This window comes from Cherax quadricarinatus, chromosome 17, assembly GCF_038502225.1.
Source record: "Cherax quadricarinatus isolate ZL_2023a chromosome 17, ASM3850222v1, whole genome shotgun sequence".
NCBI lineage: Eukaryota > Metazoa > Arthropoda > Malacostraca > Decapoda > Parastacidae > Cherax > Cherax quadricarinatus.
The window spans coordinates 12,306,460-12,333,029 of NC_091308.1; the positions used below are offsets into that span (position 1 = coordinate 12,306,460).

The following is a 26,570-nucleotide window of genomic DNA, read 5'->3' on the forward strand; positions in this document are numbered from 1 at the left end:
GAGGAATAAAATGGGAGTGAGTACTGTGCCTTGTGAAACAGAACTTTTCACCATAGCTACCTCAGCCTTTACTTTGTTTACTCTTACTATTTGTGTTCTTTTTGTCAGGAAGTTATAGATCCATCTACCAACTTTTCCTGTTATTCCCTATCACACATTTTGTGTTCTATTACACCATGGTCACACTTGTCGAAAGCTTTTGCAAAGTCTGTGTATACTACATCTGTATTTTGTTTATCTTCTACAGTATCCAGGACCTTGTCATAGTGGTCCAGTAGCTGGGACAGGCAGGATTGACCTGCTCTAAACCCATGTTGCCCTGGGTTGTGTAGTTGATGACTATCTAGGTGGTTGGGGATCTTGCTTCTTAGAACCCGTTCAAAGATTTTTATGATATGGGATGTTAATGCTATTGGTCTGTAGTTCTTTGCAATTGCTTTACTGCCACCTTTGTAGAGTGGGGCTATGTCTGTTGTTCTGAGTGAGTGTGGGATGACCCATGTCCATGCTCCCTTTCCATTGAATGCTGAAGGCACGTGACAGAGGCTTCTTGCAGTTCTTGATGAACATGGAGTTCCATGATTCTGGGCCTGGGGCAGAGTGCATGGACATGTCATTTATTGCCTTTTCAAAGTCTTGTGGTGTTTGGATAGTATCCAAAGTTTTTGGGATGAACAAATTTTGGGTCTCGTTCATAAAGAATATATTTGGACTGTCGACCCTTAGTCTGGGTAGTGGCTCGCTGAACACTGAGTTGTACTGGGACTTTAGTATCTCCCTCATTTCTTGGCTGTCAATGAAATGATGGAATACATGATCACAAAGCACAGGGAGGCAGAGGAGAGGTTTATATTCAAGGGCAACAGACACAATGGGAATACCAGAATGAGCCCTTGAATCACTCAAAGGTGTAGAGAGGCCAAAACTAAGTGTATTACAGAATGGAAAAAGTATAGAAGACAAAAGACCTAGGAAAATAAGGAGATTAGCCGAAGAGCCAGAAACGAATATGCTTCGATAAGGAGGGAGGCCCAGTGACAATACAGTGGAACCTCAAATTTTGAACTTAATCCGTTCCAGGAGCTAGTTCTAAATTCAAAAAGTTTGAAAAGTGAAGCAATATTTCCAATAAGAAATAGTGGAAATACAATTAATCCATTACATAAATCCAAAAATATTCACAAAAAAAATACATTTTATAGAGATTAATTACAGTTTTACATACACACAGCAAATATAGTGTACAATTATGTATCAATAAATTTAAATAAACATATAAAATAACATTTTTACTTACCTTTATTGAAGATTGGTGATGGCATCTGGAAAACAGGGAGGAGGAGAGAGGGAGTTGGGAGTTAGTGTTTGGAAGGGGAATCCCCCTCCATAAGGACTTTAGGTATCAAAGCCCTCTCTGGGGTTACTTCCCTTCTCTGTCTTTTAATGCCACCAAGACCAGCTTGAGAGTCACTGGACCTCTGTCTCACAAAATAACTGTCCACAGTCCTCTGTTTCTTGCGCCTCTTTAAGATTTCCCTAAAACGGGACATGATTTTTGTCACTGAACTTGTTGCAAAGATGGCTTGCTTCAGCATGCTTATTGTGGTACTTCTGCACAAACATTTGGACATCATTCCAATTGGCACAAATCTCCTTAATCTTTGAAGAAGGCACCTCATCCACTCCCTCTTTCTCCTCCTCTGAAGCAAGTTCCTCAGCTGTGGTCTGATACTGTTCCAGATGAAGCTCTTCAGTGGTTAGCTCTTCCCTGTGGTCCTCCACATCCTCACCACTCACCTCCAGCCCTAGGGTGTTCCCCAGTGCCACAATAGAGTCCACAACAGGCAGAGGGTCAGCTGGGTCAGGGTCAGCCTCAAATCCTTCAAAATCCCACTTTTGGACACAATCTGGCCACAATTGTCTCCAAGCAGAGTTCAAAGTCCTAAAAGTCACTCCCTCCCAAGCCTTACCTATAAGGCTTATGGAGCTGTAGATAGTGAAGTGATTCCTCCAGAACTCTCTTAGGGTCAACTTAGTGTGTGTGGTTACTTAACCCTTTGAGGGTTTCGGCCGTACTAGTACGGCTTACGACCCAGGGTTTTTGACGTACTAGTACGCCTAAATTCTAGTGCCCTCAAATCTAGTGGGAGAAAGCTGGTAGGCCTACATATGAAAGAATGGGTCTATGTGGTCAGTGTGCACAGTATAAAAAAAATCCTGCAGCACACAGTGCATAATGAGAAAAAAAAAACTTAGACCGTTTTTTTGGAATAAAACAGCGACTTTGAACTGTATTTTCATATGGTATTTATTGTTGTATTCTAGTTTTCTTGGTCTCATTTTATAGAATGGAAGACATATTACAGAAATTGAGATGATTTTGATTGGTTTTACAATGAAAAGTACCTTGAAATTGAGCTCAAAGTAGCAGAAATGTTCGATTTTTACCAAAGTTCAAAAGTAAACAAATCATGCCAAGCGTCCAATACACGTCAACTGGTGAGTCTAATATTCTTTCGCAAGTGCGCCAATATTATTTATACCATTTTTTACACTAATGCAGTAGTCTGCATAACAGTAAATCTTCTATTTTTTGTGAGAATAAAAATTCAAAGTGGAAAGCAAAAGAATGTAAGAGGGGCCTTGAGACATGACTAATGAACAGAGGAAATGTCATTTTAGTGCCAGTAATGTCTATCTTGTTTATTCTGGACCCTATTCGGAAATTGGCATCTTTTGAAATTTGTGTGAAATTGGCAAAATTGCTAAATTCTGACCACTGTACTGGATAGTTCAAATTGGTAAATGGGTGGTTTCTTGCACTCATTCGATAAAAAAAATGGAGTTCTAGCGAAATATTTATGTTTTCTGTCGACTAGTACAGTGGAATTGGCCGAAAATGGGGCTCAAAGTGGGCAAAATCGCCGATGCGTAAACATCGCCGAAACCGCTAACTTCGCGAGAGCATAATTTCGTAAGTTTTCCATCAAATTTCATACTTTTGGTGTCATTATGATCAGGAAAAGATTCTTTCTTTTCATAAGAATTTTTTTTTTTTTTTTAAATTTGGCTGACCCTGAGAACGAGTCTCGGAGAGGGCCTGTCAACCCTCAAAGGGTTAAAAGCACTTTTCAAACACTGCTTTTCTGTAGTTTTTTTGAAGTTAGAAATGACCTGCTGGTCCATGGGCTGGAGGAGAAGAGTAGTGTTAGGAGGCAAGAACTTCACTGTTATAAAACTTAAGTCCCTAGACAAGAGGTCTACTAAATTTGGAGGATGAGCAGGAGCATTGTCCATTAACAGGAGCCACTTGAGTGGCAAATTATTGTCTAGGAGGTATTTTCTCACACTGGGGCCAAACACTTCATGGACCCACTCTTTGAAAATTTGCCTTGTGACCCATGCTTTATTATTTGCTTTCCACAAGACACATAAGTTGTTCTTTATGACATTGTTTTTCTTAAACACACTGGGATTTTCTGAATGATACACAAGTAAAGGCTTCACTTGAAAATCACCACTAGCATTAGCACAGAACAAGAGAGTTTGCCTGTCTTTTATAGGCTTGTGTCCTGGGAGTGCCTTTTCCTCCTGGGTAATGTAGGTCCTCTTTGGCATTTTCTTCCAAAACAGGCCTGTTTTGACAATTGAATACTTGTTGGGGTTTGAATTTTTCAGTGTCTACGTAAACCTTAAGCTCCTGTACAAACTTCTCAGCCGTCCGTTTGTCTGAACTGGCCACCTCACCATGCTTTTCAACATTGTGTATGCCACTACGTTTCTTAAATCTGTCAAACCAGCCTCTGCTGGCCTTAAATTCACTATCAGCACTGGTTCTAGGAGTTTTCTGTACTAGATCAGCATGCAACTTCCTTGCCTTTTCACAAATAATCGTCTCTGAAACAACTATCACCTGCCATCTCTTTATCCTTGATCCACACCAGCAACAACTTCTCAACCTGATCGATTGTCTGTAGTCTTTTTTGGTTGTCATATTAACACCTTTCACAACATCAGCTTCCTTGATTTTGTCTTTCTTTGCCAGAATAGAAGCGATGGTCAACTTGTTTTTCCCATACATCCTGGCAAGCTCAAGTTTCACACCACTCTTATACTTCTGTATTATTTCCTTCACATCTATGGTGTTTCTCACTAACTTTACCACAGGGGTACCACTAGAAAGTTTCTTTGGGCCCATGGTAGCTTATTTCACAGTCCCACAAGCACTAAACACAATGAATTAATCATAAAATGTTTGAATGAGAGAACAGGTTAGCGTTCACTCAAGCATCAACAAAGCCAGACTGGCTCAAGGCGCCTGTGCGAGGACGCGGACAGAGCGGGCCGGCAGACAGGTCTGGTACCCGGGGGTTCGAAAATACGGGAGAGTTCGATAATAGGGACAAAGTTGGTTCGAAAGAAAACAGTCGATTTTCAAAGAGTTCGATTAGCGATACATTCGAAATTTTAGGTTCCACTGTACAAGAATAACATAGGATCGATAACCAGGTCTGACCCAAAGCTGTTGTACAGCCACATCAGGAGGAAAACAGTTAAGGACTAGGTAATCAGTCTAAGGAAGAAAGACGGGGAAATCACAAGAAACGACCAAGAAATAAGTAAAGACATCAACACGAGATTTAATGAAGTATACTCAGTGTCACAAACGTACTGGAGTTTTACAAAAAGGTGACAGAAGTGAGAATAAGTAGGCATGCTCATCAGAATCTGGATAGTCAGGTTGTATTTGATATATTAGGCATTTCTATTCATTCAACATACTTTTAAATCAAATTCAGGAGTTTTTTTTATAATATTTTTGAAGCAGTAAGCAGATAGGGGGATAAGTCTGTTGAGTATACCTGGTAAAGTGTATGGTAGAGTTATTATTGAAAGAATTAAGAGTAAGACAGAGAATAGGATAGCAGATGAACAAGGAGGCTTTAGGAAAGGTAGGAGGTGTGTGGACCAGGTGTTTACAGTGAAACATATAAGTGAACAGTATTTAGATAAGGCTAAAGAGGTCTTTGTGGCATTTATGGATTTGGAAAAGGCGTATGACAGGGTGGATAGGGGGGCAATGTGGCAGATGTTGCAGGTGTATGGTGTAGGAGGTAGGTTACTGAAAGCAGTGAAGAGTTTTTATGAGGATAGTGAGGCTCAAGTTAGAGTATGTAGGAAAGAGGGAAATTATTTCCCAGTAAAAGTAGGCCGTAGACAAGGATGTGTGATGTCACCGTGGTTGTTTAATATATTTATAGATGGGGCTGTAAGAGAAGTAAATGCGAGGGTCTTGGCAAGAGGCATGGAGTTAAAAGATAAAGAATCACACATAAAGTGGGAGTTGTCACAGTTGCTCTTTGCTGATGACACTGTGCTCTTGGGAGATTCTGAAGAGAAGTTGCAGAGATTGGTGGATGAATTTGGTAGGGTGTGCAAAAAAAGAAAATTAAAAGTGAATACAGGAAAGAGTAAGGTTATGAGGATAACAAAAATATTAGGTGATGAAAGATTGGATATCAGATTGGAGGGAGAGAGTATGGAGGAGGTAAATGTATTTCAGATATTTGGGAGTGGACGTGTCAGCGGATGGGTCTATGAAAGATGAGGTGAATCATAGAATTGATGAGGGGAAAAGGGTGAGTGGTGCACTTAGGAGTCTGTGGAGACAAAGAACTTTGTCCTTGGAGGAAAAGAGGGGAATGTATGAGAGTATAGTTTTACCAACGCTCTTATATGGGTGTGAAGCATGGGTGATGAATGTTGCAGCGAGGAGAAGGCTGGAGGGAGTGGAGATGTCATGTCTGAGGGCAATGTGTGGTATGAATATAATGCAGAGAATTCGTAGCTTGGAAGTTAGGAGGAGGTGCGGGATTACTAAAACTGTTGTCCAGAGGGCTGAGGAAGGGTTGTTGAGGTGGTTCGGACATGTAGAGAGAATGGAGCGAAACAGAGTGACTTCAAGAGTGTATCAGTCTGTTGTGGAAGGAAGGCGGGGTTGGGGTTGGCCTAGGAAAGGTTGGAGGGAGGGGGTAAAGGAGGTTTTGTGTGCGAGGGGCTTGGATTTCCAGCAGGCATGCGTGAGCGTGTTTGATAGGACTGAATGGAGACAAATGGTTTTTAATACTTGACGTGCTGTTGGAGCGTGAGCAAAGTAACATTTATGAAGGGGTTCAGGGAAACTGGCAGGCCGGACTTGAGTCCTGGAGATGGGAAGTACAGTGCCTGCACTCTGAAGGAGGGGTGTTAATGTTGCAGTTTAAAAACTGTAGTGTAAAGCACCCTTCTGGCAAGACAGTGATGGAGTGAATGATGGTGAAAGTTTTCCTTTTTCGGGCCACCCTGCCTTGGTGGGAATCGGCCAGTGTGATGATAAAAAAAAAAAAAAAAAAAAAGCAGATACACTCAACAGACAACAGTTCAGCATAACTTATTCTAAGTGCAATCCTCTTATTCACAAAATAAATTAATTCTGAATATTTTAAACACACCACTTGTCATTTATGATAGTCCAGCATTTACGAAGATCAGACAACAGTGACAAATAGATGAAAAAGACACAAAATTTGTAAACATTTATTAAAACAATGTTTAAGTCAAGAACTTTATCAAGATATTAACAAAGCTCTACTTAAGCAAAATCTTATTTTGAAATTAAGACACATGTACAACATTTAGGTATCTTTATTGTAGACGTTTTGCCATCCAGTGGCTTTATCAATACAAATTCTAGGACATAATTTGAAGACAATGAAGCTATATACAGAAGATGAGGTAATCAGTCCCTCAGCCTTGGAGTTGGTGTGAAAAACACCGTAGTCGTGGAGGTTCTGGAGCATGACTAAGGTGCTCTTCACACCAACTTCAAAGCTGAGAGACTGATTACCTCATCTTCTGTATATAGTTCCACTGTCTTCAAAATATGTCCTAGAATTTGTATTGATAAAGCCACTGTAGGGAAAGGAAGGTGGGATAGGGGTCGTCCTCGAATAGGTTGGAGGGAGGGGGGGAAAGGAGGTTTTGTGGGCGAGGGGCTTGGACTTCCAGCAAGCGTGCAAGAACATGTTAGATAGGAGTGAATGGAGACGAATGGTATTTGGGACCTGACGAGATGTTGGAGTGTGAACAGGGTAATATTTAGTGAAGGGATACAGGGAAACTGGTTATTTTTATATAGCTGGACTTGAGTCCTGGAAATGGGAAGTACAATGCCTGCACTTTAAAGGAGGGGTTTGGGATACTGGCAGTTTGGAGGGATGTGTTTTGTATCTTTATATGTATATGCTTCTAGACTGTTGTATTCTGAGCACCCCTGCAAAAACAGTGATTATGTGTGAGTGAGGTGAAAGTGTTGAATGATGATGAAAGTATTTTCTTTTTTGGGGATTTTCTTTCTGTTTTGGGTCACCCTGCTTCGGTGGGAGACGGCCGACTTGTTAAAAAAAAAAAAGGCCACTGGATGGCAAAACATCTACAATAAAGATACCCAGATGTTGCACATGTGTCTTAATTTCCTCTTGTCAGTATTGTATACCATTCTTGTACAAAATCTTATTTTAATGAAAAGTGATGCTGTTTCATCTGTCTTTGTCATTTGTAAGACAGGCCTACGTGGTCATCACAAGTTGGCTGATATTTACACACCAACACACACTTACTACATAACTGAAGACTTACTGTGGGAAGCCCAAGAAGTTTATGTGCTGTGGCTGGGCCACTAGGTAAGACTGCTCCCACTGTGTCACCAAATACTGATACATGGGCATCATCAGAACCTGGTACCAGCCCTTCTGACATGTTCACATCCAGGAAGGTGAAGAAGTAGGCCCGGTTGCTGAGATCAAGCAGTAGAGATGTGTGGTGTTCTTGTACAGCTCCCAGGGGCTGTATGGGAGAAACAAATGCTTATGTATGGGCAAGTAAAGTTGCAGTAGTAGACTGGGTGACACACACACATACAATCAAGGTGTTGTTGGCAAAACACAGGGTTAATAGGTGAAATTATGGCATCACAATTCATAATTCTTTGATAATCACTCTCTGATCAGCACATAATGTTACGTTTCACAACCGAGTCACCATCAATAGTGCATGTCCAGAACATATTTTACACTACAGAACTGTAATTCAACTTCTGCAAATTTAACTAGGTAATTACTACCATTACACACTTCTTTATCACTACATCATATTAACCCTTTCACTGTCTCATATGTAAATCTATGTTACTGACACTAGCATCATCCACATAGACCTATGTTTTAAGCACAGGACCTTAAATATGCTATGATTGGTAAATTTTGGCCTGGACCTGAATGAATGGGAAAAGCAAACTTCTGACCTTGTGTTTGGCTTTAAACAGTGACTGTGAGGTGTTGGCTAGGCTGGGTTTTATGGTTTTACTGGATACTTCTGGGTATCAACTGACAGAATGGAAGACATATTGGTAAAAAAAAAAAAAAAGACATGATTTTGGTCAGTTTCAGATCCAGAAGTAGCTTGAGATAGAGCTCAAAGTAGTGGAAATATTATATTGTTGGCGATTTTCCTGAGAAGGTTAGGTTCCTCCCTAGACACCACCCCTGGTGTTCATGGTTTTATAGTAAGTCTTCTTCAATTACTGTGCTAGTTTAAACCATGACCAATCATTCTTGGTTATATTTTATTACTTGAGAATTATGGTAAAACTTTGATTTTTTTGTATGATGATGGATTCAAAATAGAGGCAAGTTTATAAAGAAGAGGCCTTGGGATACAATTAATGAATACAGGATAAGTTGATGTAGTGGTTGGAATGACTAGTGTTTATTTTGAACTCTGTTTTCAAACTGAAATTTCTTGAATTTTGTATAAAATTGTCCAATTACCAACTTCTGTGAACTTTACAGGGTGCTGAAAAAGACACAGCCTTTTAGCAATGTAGCTAAAAATTTAGCTGAATTGAGCAATGGCTTAAAATAGGACTAAAATTGGGCAAAGTCGCCAATACATCAATTGCACACAGACGGTCAAATTTGTGCCTGCATAATTCCAAAAGTTTTTGGACGTCATTATCTTCAGAAAACAATTTCATACCATTTCAGAAGAATATTTTTTTTTTTAATAATCACAACAATGTCTATACTTAATTTCGGGCTTTGCGAGAGTGAAAGGGTTAATAAATTTCACTGCATACAGTGGTCCCTCGCTTTTCGTAATACTCGGCAATCGTAAATTTCGCCAATCATAGGGGTATTTTCGTATAAACATGGATTCGCTTTTCATAGGCTGACTCGCGAATAGCAGTTCATCCGGGACGCGTACGCACGGTGTGAGCCAGGGAGGCCTCCCTACCCAGCCAGTCTGGCATTGTTTAACAGTGAGTGAAGGTCCCCTCAAGTGCTCCTACGAAATATTTCATAATATTCCACTCATTTTAGTGCTTGCAAGTACTAAATAAGCTACCATGGCTCCAAAGAAAGCTCCTAGTGCCAAGCCTGTGGTAAAGAAGGTGAGAAATATGTACAGTGACAAAGTCTTGGGCCATTTTAGGGAAGTGTTAAAGAGACGCCAGAAACAGAGCTCTCTCCACAGTTACTTTGCGAGACAGGACTAGAGTGACTCTCAAGGTGGTCCTAGTGGCATTAAGAAACAGAGAAGAGAAGCAACCCCAGAGAAGCAATTGGTACCTGTGTTGTTGCTGGAAGGGGATTCCCCTTCCAAACTGTAAACAATCCAATCTCTCTCCTCCTCCTGTCTCCCATACACTAAGAAGAATATCCAATAAATGTAAGTATTATGCTGTTAATGTTTCATTCATCATTTCCCATTGTATTGTTTATGTACTACATGTATATTTCATGCAAAAAATTTTTTGGTTTTAATACTTCTGGGTGTCAGGAACGGATTAATTGTATTTACATTATTTCTTATGGGGAAAATTGATTCGCAAATCGTAAATTTCGTTTATAGTAGCTCCTCCAGGAACGGATTAATTATGAAAAATGAGGGACCACTGTATTTCTATGTGATGAGTACATGTACTTGTAGGTAGTAGGCTGGTAGACAGCAACCGCCCAGGGAGGTACTACTGTCCTGCCAAGTGAGTGTAAAACGGAAGCCTGTAATTGTTTTACACAATGGTAGGATTGCTGGTGTCCTTTTTTCTGTCTCATAAACATGCAAGATTTTCAGTTAAGTCTTGCTACTTCTACTTACACTTAGGTCACATTACACATACATGTACAAACATTTATATACACACCCTCTGGGTTTCCTTCTACAGTGGAACCTCAAAAATCGAACGTATCACATATCGAACGTTTCGAAAATAGGACCATTTTTTGGACAAACTGTGTCCCTATTATCGAACGCGCCCCTATTTTCGGACCGCCGGGTACGGGACCTGTCTGCCGGCCTGCTCTGTCCGCGTCCCTGCGAAAGCGCTGTGAGCAGTCTAGCTTTGTTTATGCTTGAGTGAACACTAACCTGTGCTCTCATTCACACATTTTACGATTAATTCGTCGTGTTTAGTGCTTGTGGGACTGTGAAATAAGCTGCCATGGGCCCAAAGAAACTTGCTAGTGGTACCCCTGTGGTAAAGAAAGTGAGAAACACCATAGATGTGAAGAAGGAAATAATACAGAAGTATGAGAGTGGTGTGAAACTTGTTGAGCTTGCCAGGATGTATGGGAAAAACAAGTCGACCATCGGTTCTATCCTGTCAAAGAAAGAACAAATCAAGGAAGCTGATGTTGCGAAAGGTGTTAATATAGGGAGACGATGAGGTGCCTTCTTCAAAGATTAAGGAGATTTGTGCCAAGTGGAATGATGTCCAAATGTTTGTGCAGAAGTACCACCCTGAGCAAGCTGAAACAAGCCATCTTTGCAACAATTTCAGTGACAGAACCATGTCCCATTTTAGGGAAATGTTAAAGAGGTGCCAGAAACAGAGGACTGTGGGCAGTTATTTTGTGAGACAGGGGTCCAGTGACTCTCAAGCTGGTCCTAGTGGCATTAAAAGACAGAGAAGGGAAGTAACCCCAGAGAGGGCATTACCTGAAGTCCTCATGGAGGGGGATTCTCCTTCCAAACACTAACCCCAACTCCCTCTCTCCTCCTCCCTATCTTCCAGATGCCATCACCAATCTTCAATAAAGGTAAGTAAAAATGTTATTTTATATGTATTACTATACATAATTAAAAACTATAGTATTTGTTGTATGTAAAACTGTAATTAATCTCTATAAAATGTATTTTTTGTGTGAATATTTTTGGGTTTCTGGAACGGATTAATTGTATTTCCATTATTTCTTATGGGAAATATTGCTTCGAATTTCAGACTTTTCAAATTTAGAACTAGCTCCTGGAACGGATTAAGTTCGATTTTTGAGGTTCCGCTGTATTTTCTTTCTAGTTCTTGTTCTTGTTTATTTCCTCTTATCTCCATGGGGAAGTGGAACAGAATTCTTCCTCCGTAAGCCATGAGTGTTGTAAGAGGCGACTAAAATGCCGGGAGCAAGGGGCTAGTAACCCCTTCTCCTGTATATATTACTAAATGTAAAAGGAGAAACTTTCGTTTTTCCTTTTGGGCCACCCTGCCTCGGTGGGATATGGCCAGTGTGTTGAAAGAAAGAAGAAGAATACATGTACTGTAAAGTATTAAAGATGATGCAGAAAACTGATAGTTGAGTTTATTCAGCATTCAGAATAAAGACGATAATACTGAAATAACTAACACACACACAAATACTATACATACACATACAAATGCACAAACATCTAGTTTCAGAGCCAGGAGCTGTGACTCTTTCCCTGCAACAATGGTGCCCCATGACCTGGTGGCTAAAGCTCTTGCTGCACATGGTGAGGGTCTAGGTTTGATTCCCTGCAAGGGTAGAAACATTGGGCGCGTTTCTTTATACCAGTTGGCTATGTTCCCCATGAGTAAAATGGGTACTTGGGTGTTAGTCAACTGTTCAACTGCCTCCCAGCACACATAAGGGGGATTACCAATAGACTCCTGGCTGTTTTCATAAAGGCACTGGACAGGCACCTAAAACCAGTTCCTGACCAACCGGGCTGTGGTTCATAAGTCAGTTTGCATGCAACCAACAGTAATAGCCTGGTTGATCAGACCCTGATCCACCATGAGGCCTGGTTTCAGACCGAGCTGCGGGGGCACTGACCCCCGAAACCATCTCCAGGTAAATGGCCGGTGTGGGTTGCATCCTGGGACAAAACTGACCTAATTTGCCCAAAATGCTCTGAGAGAATAACAAGCAGCTTTCTATATAGTAGTATGTCAATGATGTCAGCTAGGCCTATATACCTTGTACATGTACTTGTATAAATGAAGATCTTTCTTTCAACACACCAGCCATATCCCACCAAGGCGGGGTGGCCCAAAAGGAAAAATGAAAGCTTCTCCTTTTACATTTAGTAATATATACAGGAGAAGGGGTTACTAGCCCCTTGCTCCCGGCATTTTAGTTGCCTCTTACAACACGCATGGCTTACAGAGGAAGAATTCTGCTCCACTTCCCCATGGAGATAAGAGGAAATAAACAAGAACAAGAACTAGAAAGAAAATAGAAGAAAACCCAGAGGGGTGTGTATATATATGCTTGTACATGTATGTGTAGTGTGACCTAAGTGTAAGTAGAAGTAGCAAGACATACCTGAAATCTTGCATGTTTATGAGACAGACAAAAGGCACCAGCAATCCTACCATCATGTAAAACAATTATAGGCTTTCGTTTTACACTCACTTGGCAGGACGGTAGTACCTCCCTGGGCGGTTGCTGTCTACCAACCTACTACCTATAAGAAATAAAGATATTATTATTATTGTACATACGTTCACACATACACATATGCACAAGCATACATAAATGCACATACATATGCAAGTATACACGACACATGCACTCACCCAGCAACCACAAATAGATGAATACATATAGACGAGTACACATACATACACACCATATACAAACACACACACTAGGCCAAGTGTCCATCAATAAGTGCTTTTGACAATAATAATTACGATATATTTTTATGTTTTGCTCTAGTAGAATTTCATGACCAACTTACATGATTCCTTTTGCATGCATAGAGGTAGAGGGGGGTGGGCTTATGAGATATGTGGATATGTTCCTGGGATCATGCATAGAGGTAAAACAGGCTGGGCTTGTGAGATACGTGGATATCTTCCTGAGATTTTGCACTGGGGTAGAAGGGGTTGGGCTTAAAAGATACATGGATATCTTCCTGGGATCATGCACTGAGGTAGAGGGGGCTGGGCTTATAGTATAAGAATTTTGGCGATACCTTTCTCAGGCCATGAAACACATCTAGTTTTATTTGGACTAACATTTAAACAACAAACATGTAATATTAGTGACAAAATTAATTCCATAAATACAGAAAATATGAGAGCTTAACAAATACTTTCAAATATACTACTCTATAAAATTAATATAAAATTAAATACACAGCAATCCAACATTAAATAATTTCCATTATACATATATGTACTGATTTTTTCACCAATATTTTATTACTGTATATCACAAAAATTACTGACATTTTTGGCATTTGTGATAAATACTTATCCAGCCTTGTGTTACTCTACTTATTTAAATGCAAAATGTTTAAATGAAATACACTGAGGTACAGAAGAAAGTTGAAAGTGAACACAGACAAAAGTAATGTGATGAGGGTATCAAATGGGTTAGGTAAAGAAAAATTGGATATCACATTGGAGGAAGTATGGAGGAAGTGAATGTGTTCAGATATTTGGGAGTAGACTTGTCAGCAGATGGGTTTATGAAGGATGAGGTTAACCATAGAAATGACGAAGGAAAAAAGGTGTATTGTGCACGGAGGTATCTGTGGAGACAAAAAAAACGTTATCCATGGAGGTAAAGAAGGGAATGTATGAGAGTATAGTGGTACCAACACTCTTAAATGGGTGTGAAGCATGGGTTGTAAATGCTGCAGCAAGAAGGAGGCTGGAGGCAGTGGGGATGTTGTGTCTAAGGACAATGAGTGGTGAAAATATTTTGCAGAGAATTCGTTGTGTGGAAATTAGGAGGAGGTTGGTGAGGTGGTTTGGCCATTTAGAGAGGAAGGAACAAAACAGGTTGACTAGAAGGGTGTATAAATCTGTAGTGGAGGGGAGGAGAGGTAAGGGTCGTCCTGGGAAAGGATGGAGGGAGGGGGTAAAAGAGGTTTCGTGTGCAAGGGGCTTGGACATGCAGCAGGCATGTGTGAGCGTGTTAGATAGGAGTGAATGGAGACAAATGGTTTTGGGACCTGACAAGCTGTTGGAGTGTGAACAGGGTAATATTTTGTGAAGGGATTCAGGGAAACCGGTTAGCCAGATTTGAGTCCTGGAGGTTGGAAGTACAATACATACACTCTAAAGGAGGGGTTTGGGATATTGGCTGTTTGGAGTAACATCTAAACTGTCGTATCTGGGTGTCTCTGATAAGACGGTGATTATGTGTAAATGATGGTGAAAGTGTTTCTTTTTTGGGTCACCCTGCCTCAGTGGGAGACAGCCGACATGTTGAAAAAAAAAATTATATTCAACATAATAATAATACTAAGAGGGCTCCTACATATACAGAATTTTAAATATCATACAGATGTACAACTTTTGCTTCTACTGAGCAATTTATTAAATAAAATAAATAAATTTGCCCCTAATTTATTTTATTAAATAAATTAAGAGGCCAAAAATTATTAGATAATTGAATTTGATGACATGTTCCCCAAGAGAGAGTGAAAATCTGATCCTAGATTAAAAACTAAGACTGCAGTTTATTCCAGAATTATTGCATTTCTATCAGATAACAACTCGGCAAAACCCACCCAACCCACCAAAATATGTAATCACAAATGCACAAACCTCAACAAATATGGAGACTTCTTTCTGTATTTTCTTGCCGGGTAATGAAGCCTGCACAATGACCACGACTTCCCCAAGCTGGATGGGCACTATAGGCAAATACAAGGTGTGGGTCTCGCCGGCTTCCACTAACACTGCGTGTTCATGTTCTCCACTCACCATCCTTCGCTCCATGTGACCATCAGGGGGCTGTGATAATGAATATCATTATGGCAAAAGATATAACTATTGTAAGAGGCCACAGTATTATTGTACTTTTAATAATCAAAACTGTAATTCTTCTCTTCCAAAGTTACTGAAGCCATATAAGATGAACTAATAGAATATTCAATTTTCTTATAATAACTGTAACTCACCCAATGACCATATGTACAGTTATTACACTGATATTGCCTTATTAATCTTAAGTTAATCTTAAGTTAGTCTTAAGTTTGTCCAAAATGCTCTGCATATAAAGGGACTTTTGGCATTTACACTGAATTGTTATGCCCCTTTGTACAAACATGTATCATGCTAAATTAAAAATTATTATTATTATAGAAAACAAATTTTTGAGTTACCATAACATGAAAGGCCTTAGAACTTGGACCTATCCTCAAGCATGCAAAGTATATATAAAATAAGTTTATGGTACTGATTGGTACATTCCACACCCCTCAAGGAAGGCTCCTTGACGCTGGTGAGGGGCTCTTGATCTAGGGAATTGGATCTGTGCTCCAGTTCCCTGAATTAAGCCTGAATGCCTTCCATCCCCCCATAGGCGCTGTATAATCCTACGGGTTTAGTGCTTCCCCCTTGATTATAATAATAATAATAATGGTACATTCCACTTAGAAAATTTAGATAGAGATGTAATTTAAACATTTAAATTACATCTCTATCTAAATCCAACAATTAAAACCAATGTGTGACTGAATGTTTTAACAATAAAGAAATGTTCTACTCACAGTAACTTGGTCGAATCTCTGGACATCGACAAATTTATAAGCTGGGTTATTGGCTAAGACAATGATGGCATTGACAGGAAAACGGTGGTGGTTGACTGCAGTTACTCGCACCCCAACCTGTAAATGAATAACTTGAAAGATCGTATCTAGGCAAAGCAAGTATTATTGATGCCTTTCCTCTGGTACCTTGGTTTGTCTAAAAAATAATTATGTTAAAGTTCTGATGTGTCACCTTGCCATTCTCAAATCTTTTTTTGTGTGTAGGGACCTGCAATCTCACTATGAACATAGACAACATTCTCTCACATCGAATATTCACCTTTTGTGGCACCAAAAGTCTATCGTGCACATTTGCACTGTCTCACTGTATGCTTTTTAAGTCTATTATAATCTGTTCACTGCACTCTCAAGAGACTAATAGAGAGCATTTTCTTTTCTTGGACTCTTAGGTGTCGACCTTCATCTTTTATTTGGATATGTGAAGAATTTTCTACTATTCAAGAATTCTTTATAGAGCTGATCCTTCACTTTCCATCTGTGTGATCATTCTATGATTCATCCTGATTGCTCCTTTTAAGGCTGGATTGTCTCTTAACCCTTAAACTGTCCAAACAAATTTGCATTCACATACGTAGTGCTCCAAAAGTAAATCTACATTATTTTACATATTTTCAAATATAACAAAAAAGAAGTACATCAAAGTTTATTTACAAGTTTTGAAATGTAAAAAAAAAGAAAGATCTATGTTTTTTTACATACTTTCAAATGTTGAAAAAACGTAGATCTACGTTTGGACAGTTTAAGGGTTAAAGTGCTTGGTGGTGGATGGTTGCTCCTTTCTATCATGCGTTGTTTATGGACACCCCAAAGTAGTGCATTTGGAAGACCTTATCTCACCTGGGGGTTTGATGGTTGCATGGCATGGTCTCTGGTGGTCTACCCTGGAGGCTTCCGTATACTTCTTCCATGGGGCTTAAGGGGCCTCGTGTTATTCTAGGATCTTCAACTCTTCTAGGCCCATGGTCTGGGTCATCATCTGTTGTAAGCCACATTGCCTGTAGCCACCACCTCATAGATTAGGAAGACTGAGGAGCAATTGGATTTGATCCAAGGAAAGAGAGGTTAGGTTCAATTCCTTTGATGAAGAACCCCTTGCTGACATCTAGGAATTTCACTGAAGGAGCTCTACTGTTAAACAAGCCGTTAATGGGCCGGCAGCCTTTCGCTTTGATTTACTAGTCTATTGGGATCACGGATATCCATGTGTTTTGTGTGGAAATTTGAGGCCTTTCCCCCATCTTCTAGGGGCTCTGTTTCAGCCTCTTGTCCACCCAGACTAGGCTATTCTTCCCTGGCTCAAGGGAGGTTCATTGATGCTGGTGAGGGGCTCTTGATCTAGGGTATTGGATCTGTACTCCACTTCCCTGAATTAAGCCTGAATACCTTCCATCCACCCTCCCCACCTTACAGGCGCTGTATAATCCTATGGGTTTAGCGCTTCCCCATGATTATAATAATAATATTCTTCCCTGGGACAGAGAAAGTCTACCTGAGTCTTTGGCTTTGCTCTGGGGCATGTCAGGGCTCTCAGGGTTCCATCTAACTCCCTATTGCAGTGTCGGAATAAAATCCACCAATGGGTAGGGGACTGTGCATCACCTGCCTTAACGAGTGGCCCTTACCATTAATATCCCCTTTTAGTTGTTCTGAAGGGATCAGATTCAGATTCACAAGGAGTCCTTTTAACTGTTATCCATGATTCTTCTTCACACTACAGTTTATCATATAACTAGTAATGTTTTGTTTCTCCTTTATCCGATTTTTTTTTTGTCAGATGTCTTCCAGGCTCTGGGAAGTGCCTAATGGCTTCCCAAGAGTTTCCACACTTGAGACATGCCATATTTAACTTTTAATTTCATTGTAGCTGATATCACATCTTTTACACAGTCCAGTCTCTCCAGGTTGTGGTTTGGTCACTCACTCTAGAAGCAATGGTTCAATAACATCACTCAGCATTGATGCTTCTGTGATGTTCTTGTAGCACATGTGTCCCGTTTGACCTCGCCAGTCTTTCTTTCTCCATTCCTTTAAAAGCAGCTCTGTTTCTTCCTTGGAGTCAAAGTCTCTCTAAGCAGTGAATGAGGAACGATCCATACCCCAGAAATTCTGGTTTCGTTGCTCCACTCCCTCCGCTTAGATCTAGATGCCAGTGTCAGGTCACAAAACATCCATTAATTCTGATGACATTCTTGGGATACCAATGCTCTAAGATACTTGGACTATGATATGTTTTGCTCTCCCAGATGTTAAGCCACCTCTCTGGGGTGGCTTAACATCTGGGTGGCTTAACTTATTATCTGGTGGCTTTCCTTATTATTGGTTAATTTTATGTAATTGCAACTTAATATATATTAATCTAACCTATCCAAGACACATTGCAGATCGTGTGTAAATAAAGGAACATCAGTTCGGAAGAAATTTGAATGTTCTAATTAGAGAACTGGTTGTGAGACAAGAGAGATGCTTTCAGCTTCCTCAGCTCTCTGCAAGTTCATGCCTCTTCCTCTCCTGCAGGCACTCCAGGTGGCTCTGCAGTGATATTTTGTCCCTATGGCCTTTGCTTTTCAATTTCAGTGACTTTTTCCACCTACGTCTCTTTCACTTGCAGGACTGACAGCTTCCCTGTCCCTGAAAGGAACTCAGGTGGCAGCGGCAACCGATATCCTCAATTTCGCAGTCTCTTCCCCCCTCCCTAGTCAGTACAAGCTCCCTGCGATGTCCTAACATTAAGTTTATGTTGTGCTAACATATGTGAAAACACAAAATGACAAAAACTGACTGTGAAAATCCACCAGTTCATAGAAATCACCGACTAAAAATAGAGCACTTCCCACATCAGCTGTGCTGCCAGACGAACAAGAAGATGCCTACCATTAAAAATTACTTCTTTACCTTAATATGGTCCTGACAACAATTATTATATCTCATCAGGCAAAGTGTATAGAAATCAATGCTAGTCATAAGTGCATTCTATATTTTATGAGTAAGATATTAATAGCAGTGTTGTGACTTGTACAGTCAAGTTTATTCTTTTACCGAACATTTTAGTGATTAAAATTTTCTGTTGCACTGCAAAGAACAATTTTAATGTCACATATTAGTCTTAACAAGAAGTATAAAAGCATTTACAGTTCTCACCTGCTCCCACACACCCACTCTGGTTGGGGCTTCTACTGACAGCCAGAACCCCACAGAACCCTTCCACTCGACAGGTTCTGGCAAGATAGTCATGCCATGTTCTGGGTGGAGGCTGAAGGCAGAGAGTGCCAGGTGGACTGGCCCGAATGGGAGAGGAACTGTGATGGTGGTGCTGCCAGAATCACCAACCATGACCTCCTGCCATACCCATGGTGTGTCATAATGGCGCCTCAGTCTGCTGGCACGGTGCTGGCGGTACCAGGCCAGATTCTCTGCTGCGGCTCCTCGTACACCACCTACGAGAAACCAAAAACTCTTACCAACTGAAGAGCTAGTATAGAATGAATTTTAAATCTACATATAGACTATAACAATGATTTTGTGACTGAATTCATGTCTGCATAAATAACTCATGTAACTGCAGCTGGATTATAAACAAGTACAGAGTTGAGTAGCACGCATCAATAACCTTTAAACTGAACTGGTTACTACACCCTTCACACTTAAATGCATCCATGTATCAAAAATTGACACTTTAATTGTAAGTGATTCTTTATCATCCATAAATGCTCTTAACTCCTTAAGTATCAATTGTAGCACATTTGCGTCAGAACCTAGACACAGGTATAGTAGGATCGTGGACGGTGGAGTCAAAGTGTACCTCCTGTGGATCCATCTCGCATTGGTCTTCAAATGCTTAATAGAACTGATGAAATGGCAAAGTCATATGCCTTTAGAGATGGAGTAGATTACAATCTTGGTCTGTCAGTTAGCAGTTTGAGAACAATAACACAAAAAGATCTTCAGGTGAGTTTCATTGACTGGAGACTGAGGGAGACTGACACCAGTCAGTCCATCTATCATTTTATAATGCAGGAGCAACATGTCTATGGTACATCCAGCAAAATAAGAAGACTATTGGATGTCACTACTGCCCCGCTCCGACTGGGTTACCTGGAGTTGCCTGGAGAGGGTTTCGGGGGTCAACATCCCTGTGGCGAATTCTGAGACCAGGCCTCATGGTGGATCAGGGTCTGATCAACCAGGCTGTTACTGCTGGCCGCACGCAAGCTGACGTACGAAACACTGCCCGGTTGGTCAGGTACTGACTTTAGGTGCCTGTCCAGTGCCTTCTTGAAGACAGCCAGGGGTCTATTGGTAATCCCCCTTATGTATGCTTGGAGGCAATTGAACAGTTTTGGGCCCCAGACCCTTATTGTATTGTCTCTCAGTGTACTCATGGCACCCCTGCTTTTCATCGGGGATATGTTGCATCTCCTGCCGAGTCTTTTGCTTTCACATGGAGTGATTTTTGTGTGCAAGTTTGGTACCAATCCCTCCAGGACCTTCCAATTGTATATTATCATGTATCTCTCTCGCTTGCGTTCGAGGGAATACAGATCAAGGACCTTCAACCGTTCCCAGTAGTTTAGGTGCCTTATCGCACTTGTGTGTGCCGTGAAAGTTCTTTGTACACTCTCCAGGTCTACAATGTCGCCAGTCTTGAAGGGGGCCGTTAGTGTACAGCAGTATTCAAGCCTAGAGAGCACAAACGATTTGAAAAGAATCATCATGGGCTTGGCATCCCTAGTTTTGCAGGTTCTAATTATCCATCCTATCATTTTCCTAGCAGATGAGGTAGATACATTGTTGTGGTCTTTGAAGGCGAGATTCTCTGACATTATTACTCCCAAGTCCTTCACATTTGTGGAAAATACTGTATATTTTCCGAAAATACAGTGTTTTTTGTATGTAAATTGATGGAATATATTGTAGGTAATAAAAATTAATTTGTAAATAAATAAAGAACCAGCGAAATTGGTGAGCGTCGCTGGGAGAGTCACCATTGTTTTTGAACTGACCAAGACAAATGTTAGTGAAAATCGGAAGAATTTTTGTCGCTCTAGAGGTTATATTGGGCTTAAAACTTCTCAATTAGGAGCTGAAATTGTTGGAATTGCAGTCCTGCAGAACGTGAGAATTAGGCAACTGGACAGAACTCCATAATTAGATGGAAACAGGATATTACCACAGCTGAGTGATGTCTATTTATGTCGAAATTCTGGCCAGTATTTTCTTCATATTCTAGGCAGGGGGTTTTGTGTATGACACACCATAATCTCCAGACTAATTGGTGAGTGGTATTAAGAAAAATTCTCCTTCAATGTATATGTATTATTTTTTTAAATTTAATATACAGTCCACATATTTATATTAATGTCTTACCAGAATTCCTAGTGATGTATATTTCATTTGAAATTAATCTAGGTCCAGAGTGACTTGTGGAGATATAGATTGTAGTAGGTATCGAAGGGGGACATTTTTTGCGACCTAGGTGTCTTAAAATTCCTACTTGTCTCTGTAACCTTGATAAAGAATACTAGTATGTATCTAATGAGATTCATCGAAGTAAATTTAATTTTCCATAACATTACTTTTCTGCTCTATTGTAAGGTTAGAATTTGTGGTATACCCGAACACATTTTTAATTTCAAGTTTTCCATATCTGAGTATCTGAAATTTTTCCTCGTTGAACTTCATATTGTTTTGAGTGGCCCATTCGAAGATTTGGTTGATGTTCGCTTGGAGTCTGGCAGTGTCTTCGATGGAGGTCACTGCCATGGTGATCCGGGTGACATCCGCAAACGAAGACACGGAGCTATGGCTTTCATCTCTATGTCAGAAATGAGGAATAGAATGGGAGCGAGTACTGTGCCTTGTGGAACAGAGCTTTTTATCGTGGCTGTCTGGGACTTTACTCTGTTTACTATTACTCTTTGTGTTCTATTTGTCAGGAAGTTGTAGATCCATCTACCAACTTTTCTCGTTATTCCTTTATCCCACATTTTGTGTGCTATTACACCATGGTCACACTTGTCGAAAGCTTTTGCAAAGTCTGTGTATACTACATCTGTATTTTGTTTATCCTCTACAGCATCCAGGACCTTGTCATAGTGGTCCAGTAGCTGGGACAGGCAGGAGCGACCTGCTCTAAACCCGTATTGCCCTGGGTTGTGTAGCTGATGGGTATCTAGGTGGTTGGCTATCTTGCTTTTTAGAACCCTCTCAAAGATTTTTATGATATTGTATGTTGTAGTTCGTGTTTGATAGGGCGCGTAGAGCCCTGTCAGTTAGTGAAACCAGTCAGAGGATACATTGTTATCAACGAATCCGTTTGAATCTGGTCGTTGGATGAATCCGGGCAGATCCGGATTAGGCTCAGTACACACACACACTCACCTGTGTACTCCCACATCATAACTTCATCACTTTGAACCTTTTATCCATTGTTGACAGGAATATAATTGAATCATTGTTTTCACAAAAAGCATTTTTGAATATATGAATATATCTTTTGTCTTATATAAATTAGATTAACTTATAATTAATAATCTACTGTACAACTATGATATAATTAATATTCTACTGTACAACTATGATATACTCATTAGTGTTAAGTAGTCTGTAAGCCAATAATGTTAAGTTGGCCCATAATGCCTAGGCATAATAGAGGCTCTCTTTGTATTGCAACCCATTATTGTAAATACAAAATCTCAATGTACTATTTGCAAAGACATAAATAAACAAACAAATAAACTGCCAGACAGACAAATGTCACATCTTTCGTCATTACGTACTGGAATGAGATAAAATTAATGAATTCGGTAACAACTCACTCAGAAATGTTAAAGTATTTTATCCACAGTGGTATATTACCAACCATTCTGGAAAAATACCCTGGCTCTGCCCACTGTAAACTGTAAACAAGGCATCACCACTTATTTTTTTTTTATTTCCAGCATACCTTGCTAAAATATAAGGTAATGTTTTTGTATTTTGTGTGTGTGACCTAATTCACGTCTGCACAAATAATTCATTACGATTGTAACTGGATATAAACATGTATATAGTTTTGTCGATGAATGGTTCAGAGAACCGACATGTTGATAAATTAGACACATGTGTCTAATTTATCAACATGTATATAGTTCATTACCACTGTAACTTGTTTAGCTATCAGAACTCTGCAGCTCAGTCCCTGGGCCCATTGTGCGCCTCTGTAACCCCTCAAGGGAGGTTCCTTGATGCTAGTGAGGGGCCCTTGATCTAGGGAATTGGATCTGTGCCCCAGTTCCCTGAATTAGGCCTGAGAACATGTAGGCCAGGATGAATTACAGCAGTTGGATATGCTGAATGTTGAAGACAGAGTAAAACAACTGAAGCTAAATCATGTTTATAAAATTGCTCACAAACAATGTCCAGAATATCTTGCTGTCAATTTTGTCAAGGTTGGGAACCAAAGCAATCATAGTACTAGGGGGAGAGAGCACAACTTTGTAGTACCCACAGTCAGTGGCCAGGCTTCAAACACCTTTTATTGTACAGCAATAAAGGAATGGAACAGACTACCCGCACATGTCAAAGCCAGTCATAGCGTGAACCAGTTCAAGAAGAGTGCCAAAAGGTGTCTGATGAATGTAGCTACAGAAAGGGAGGGGAATGATTTTCTATTTTTTAGCTAACATACGTGTAAATTTTACCTTATTCCTTGTAATGACCCTCGTATTGTAGATAGTCTTAATGACCTTGGTGTAGCAGATAGTCTTTTTAGTATGATAATAAGATGTTATCTTCATTGTAGAATAATAAGAAAATATTATAACCTTTATACTATAATAATAAGGTAAAAGGACCCCAATGGAAATAAGTCACTCTGTGACTTTTTTGGGTTATCCTAGGTTCTCTACACATATGCTGCTATGTATGATAATTCTATGTAACTGTATTTGTGTATACCTGAATAAACTTACTTACTTACTTAATATCTTCCACATCCCCCCCCCCCCACAGGCGCTGGATAATTCTACGGGTTTAGCGCTTCCCCCTTGATAATAATAATAATAATAATAATAATAATAATTATAATCTAATTGCGAGTTGGTTAGAACACTATTCAATAAAAATTCTGTCATTAGCGAGGAGTTATACCGTGGGTTAAAATCTTGGCTCCGGCAGGCAGAAAGACCATATATTTAGAATGAATTTTGAAGCCAGTGAAAAAACAAACATCAATTTATTGTTGTAATGCTTAGGCAAATTCACTTATCATAATACCTGAGGGCCTGGGTTCGATTCTCAGCCAGAGTAGAAATATTGGGCATGTTTCTTTACACCTGTTGTCTATGTTACCCATCAGTAAAATGGGTACCTGGGTGTTGTTAGTCAACTGGTGTGAGTCGCATCCTGGGACACTGACCTATGATATAATATAATCCTTAGTGTTAAGTAGTCTGTAAGCCAATAATGTTAAGTTGGCCCATAATGCCTAAGCATAACAGAGGCTCTCTTTGCACTGCAACCCACTATTGTAAATACAAAATCTCAATGTACTGTTTGCAAAGACATAGAATAAATATATAAAACAAATGCTGAGCATAACAAGGGACTTTCTATATAGTAGTATGTCAGCTAGGACTGTATACCACGTACATGTACTTGTAGTAAAATAAGGATATTGTTATAGACGGCGTATAGCCAAGTGAGTGGTGGGAATGAGTGTAATAGGAACAAATACAGAACAAACTTTTGAGACAACGTCTGTCTGTGTAACAGACTGACCGATACAGTAGTAGTGGACAGCGAAGAGGCAGGGCCAGGAGCTGAGACTCGACACCTGTAACCACATGTAGGTCAGTAAACACATATATACAGACGCAGACACACACAGGCGGGGCCAGGAGCTGAGTCTTGACCCCTGCAACCACAAATAGGTGAGTACAAATAGGTGATGAGTACACACACACACACACACACACACACACACACACACACACACACACACACAAAAGACAAAGTGTCTATCGACAAGTGCCTTTAATAACTAATAACTACTAATACACACATTTATCATCATGCTGGCCGTCTTCCAGGTTGGATGACCCATAAAAGGAAACACATGCGCCATGATTTCTTTAACAGTTGTCTTTCCAGTAGGGTCTGAACCTCACAATTCAAGTGACCCTCAGAACCGTAACATCACCACCAATCTTGCAGACAGCAGGCACTAGGCTTCTCTCCTCTAGGACTGAAAGCCAGCTAACTAGTTTCCCCGAACCCCTTCATAAGTGTTAACTTGCTCGCACTCCACCATTACATCACAGCCTAAGAACCACTTGTCTCCACTCCAATTTAACACGCTTGTTGGATACTCTTAAAAACATTCGTCCCCCTCCCTCCAGCCCTTCCTAGGATGCTCCCTTAACTTGCCTTCCTTCCACTCCATACTTACACACCCTCTCCATCGTCATATTCTGCTCTATACTTTCTAACCAACTAAACCATCTCAACAGTCCCCAACCTACAAAATCAGCGTAAAAGGAGCCGAGTGAATACTTACATCCTTGCTCGTCGACGCGATCGAGACAGTCGTATTTGCCATCGCAGCGAGCCACAGCATTGTAGCAGCCACCCAGCAGGCACTGACCTCGACCAGTGCCAACTCCACACGCTCGACCCAGCGTTGGCACTAGACCATCAGACAATACCAGCAAGTCTGCATACCTGTCCACAACAAGAGACAATTTTGGTTAGTCTTACCACAAAAACTCTCTCTCTCTCTCTCTCTCTCTCACACACACACACACACTGTGGAAGCATGGGAACGTTGGAAGAAACCAGACTCTGAAAGAGGAGACTGCGCAGACATGAGGCAATTACTGAATTAAGTGCAGTGGAAAAGGGAACTAAAACTGAAGACACCAAATGAAATGAAAAAGCATGTAGACGGAAAGTGCCAGGAAGCAGAGAGGCAGAGAGGGCAAAGCCTAAAAGTGCAAGAGCATGGAAAAAGTGGTGATAGAATACATAGGAAAACCAAAGCAAGGAGAAGAACCAGAAACGAACATGTAATGGTAAGAAAAGAAGTTGAGTGACAGTTTGAGAATGATACAGTATCGAGAGCCAAGTCCTGACTAAATCTGCTCTACAGCAACATCAGGAGGAAAACAACAGGTTAAAGAAGAGAGCTCGCAAGAAATGACCAAGAAATCTGTGCAAAGCTGAAGAAAAGATTTAAGGAGGGCACTCTTGAAGGAAATAAGGACATTACTAGACAGCCAAAGAGGAAGCATGCACTACTAAATACTGGAAAAGATGCACACAATAGCAGAAGAGGTGAGGAAACTACTGTATGAGTTAGAAACCTCTAAGGCGATGGTATCACATGATATTTCTCCATGAGTCCTGAGAGAGGAAGCAGAAGCACTGTGCGAGCCACTAGTTACAATCTTCAACAAATCAATGGAAACAAGGCAACTGCCAGAGGTGTGGAAAACAGCAGATGTAGTCTCAATATTTAAGAAGGGAACAGACAGGTAGCATTAAACTACAGACTAGTGACACTAACATGCATGATATGAAAAGTCAGGGAGAAGATTATTAGGAGAAAAGTGGTGTAGCACCTGGAAAAGAATAGGTTCATAAATAACAACAAACACGGCCTAAGAGAATAAAATTTTATCTCACAA

General features: G+C 40.3%; 1 protein-coding gene across 6 annotated transcripts in view; it reads right to left on the reverse strand.

The window, feature by feature from the left end:
- The window catches only part of Mcr (macroglobulin complement-related), a 770,662-nt gene that overhangs the window by 77,644 nt on the left and 666,448 nt on the right, over nt 1-26,570 (reverse strand). For all 6 annotated transcript variants that reach the window (XM_053773332.2, XM_053773333.2, XM_053773336.2 and 3 more), the window contains 5 exons: nt 25,442-25,605; nt 19,045-19,340; nt 15,847-15,963; nt 14,900-15,088; nt 7,678-7,884 (listed from right to left, as the gene is read on the reverse strand). In XM_053773332.2, coding sequence (XP_053629307.2) covers nt 7,678-7,884; nt 14,900-15,088; nt 15,847-15,963; nt 19,045-19,340; nt 25,442-25,605 — 973 coding nt within the window. The remainder of the gene's footprint in view (nt 1-7,677; nt 7,885-14,899; nt 15,089-15,846; nt 15,964-19,044; nt 19,341-25,441; nt 25,606-26,570) is intronic.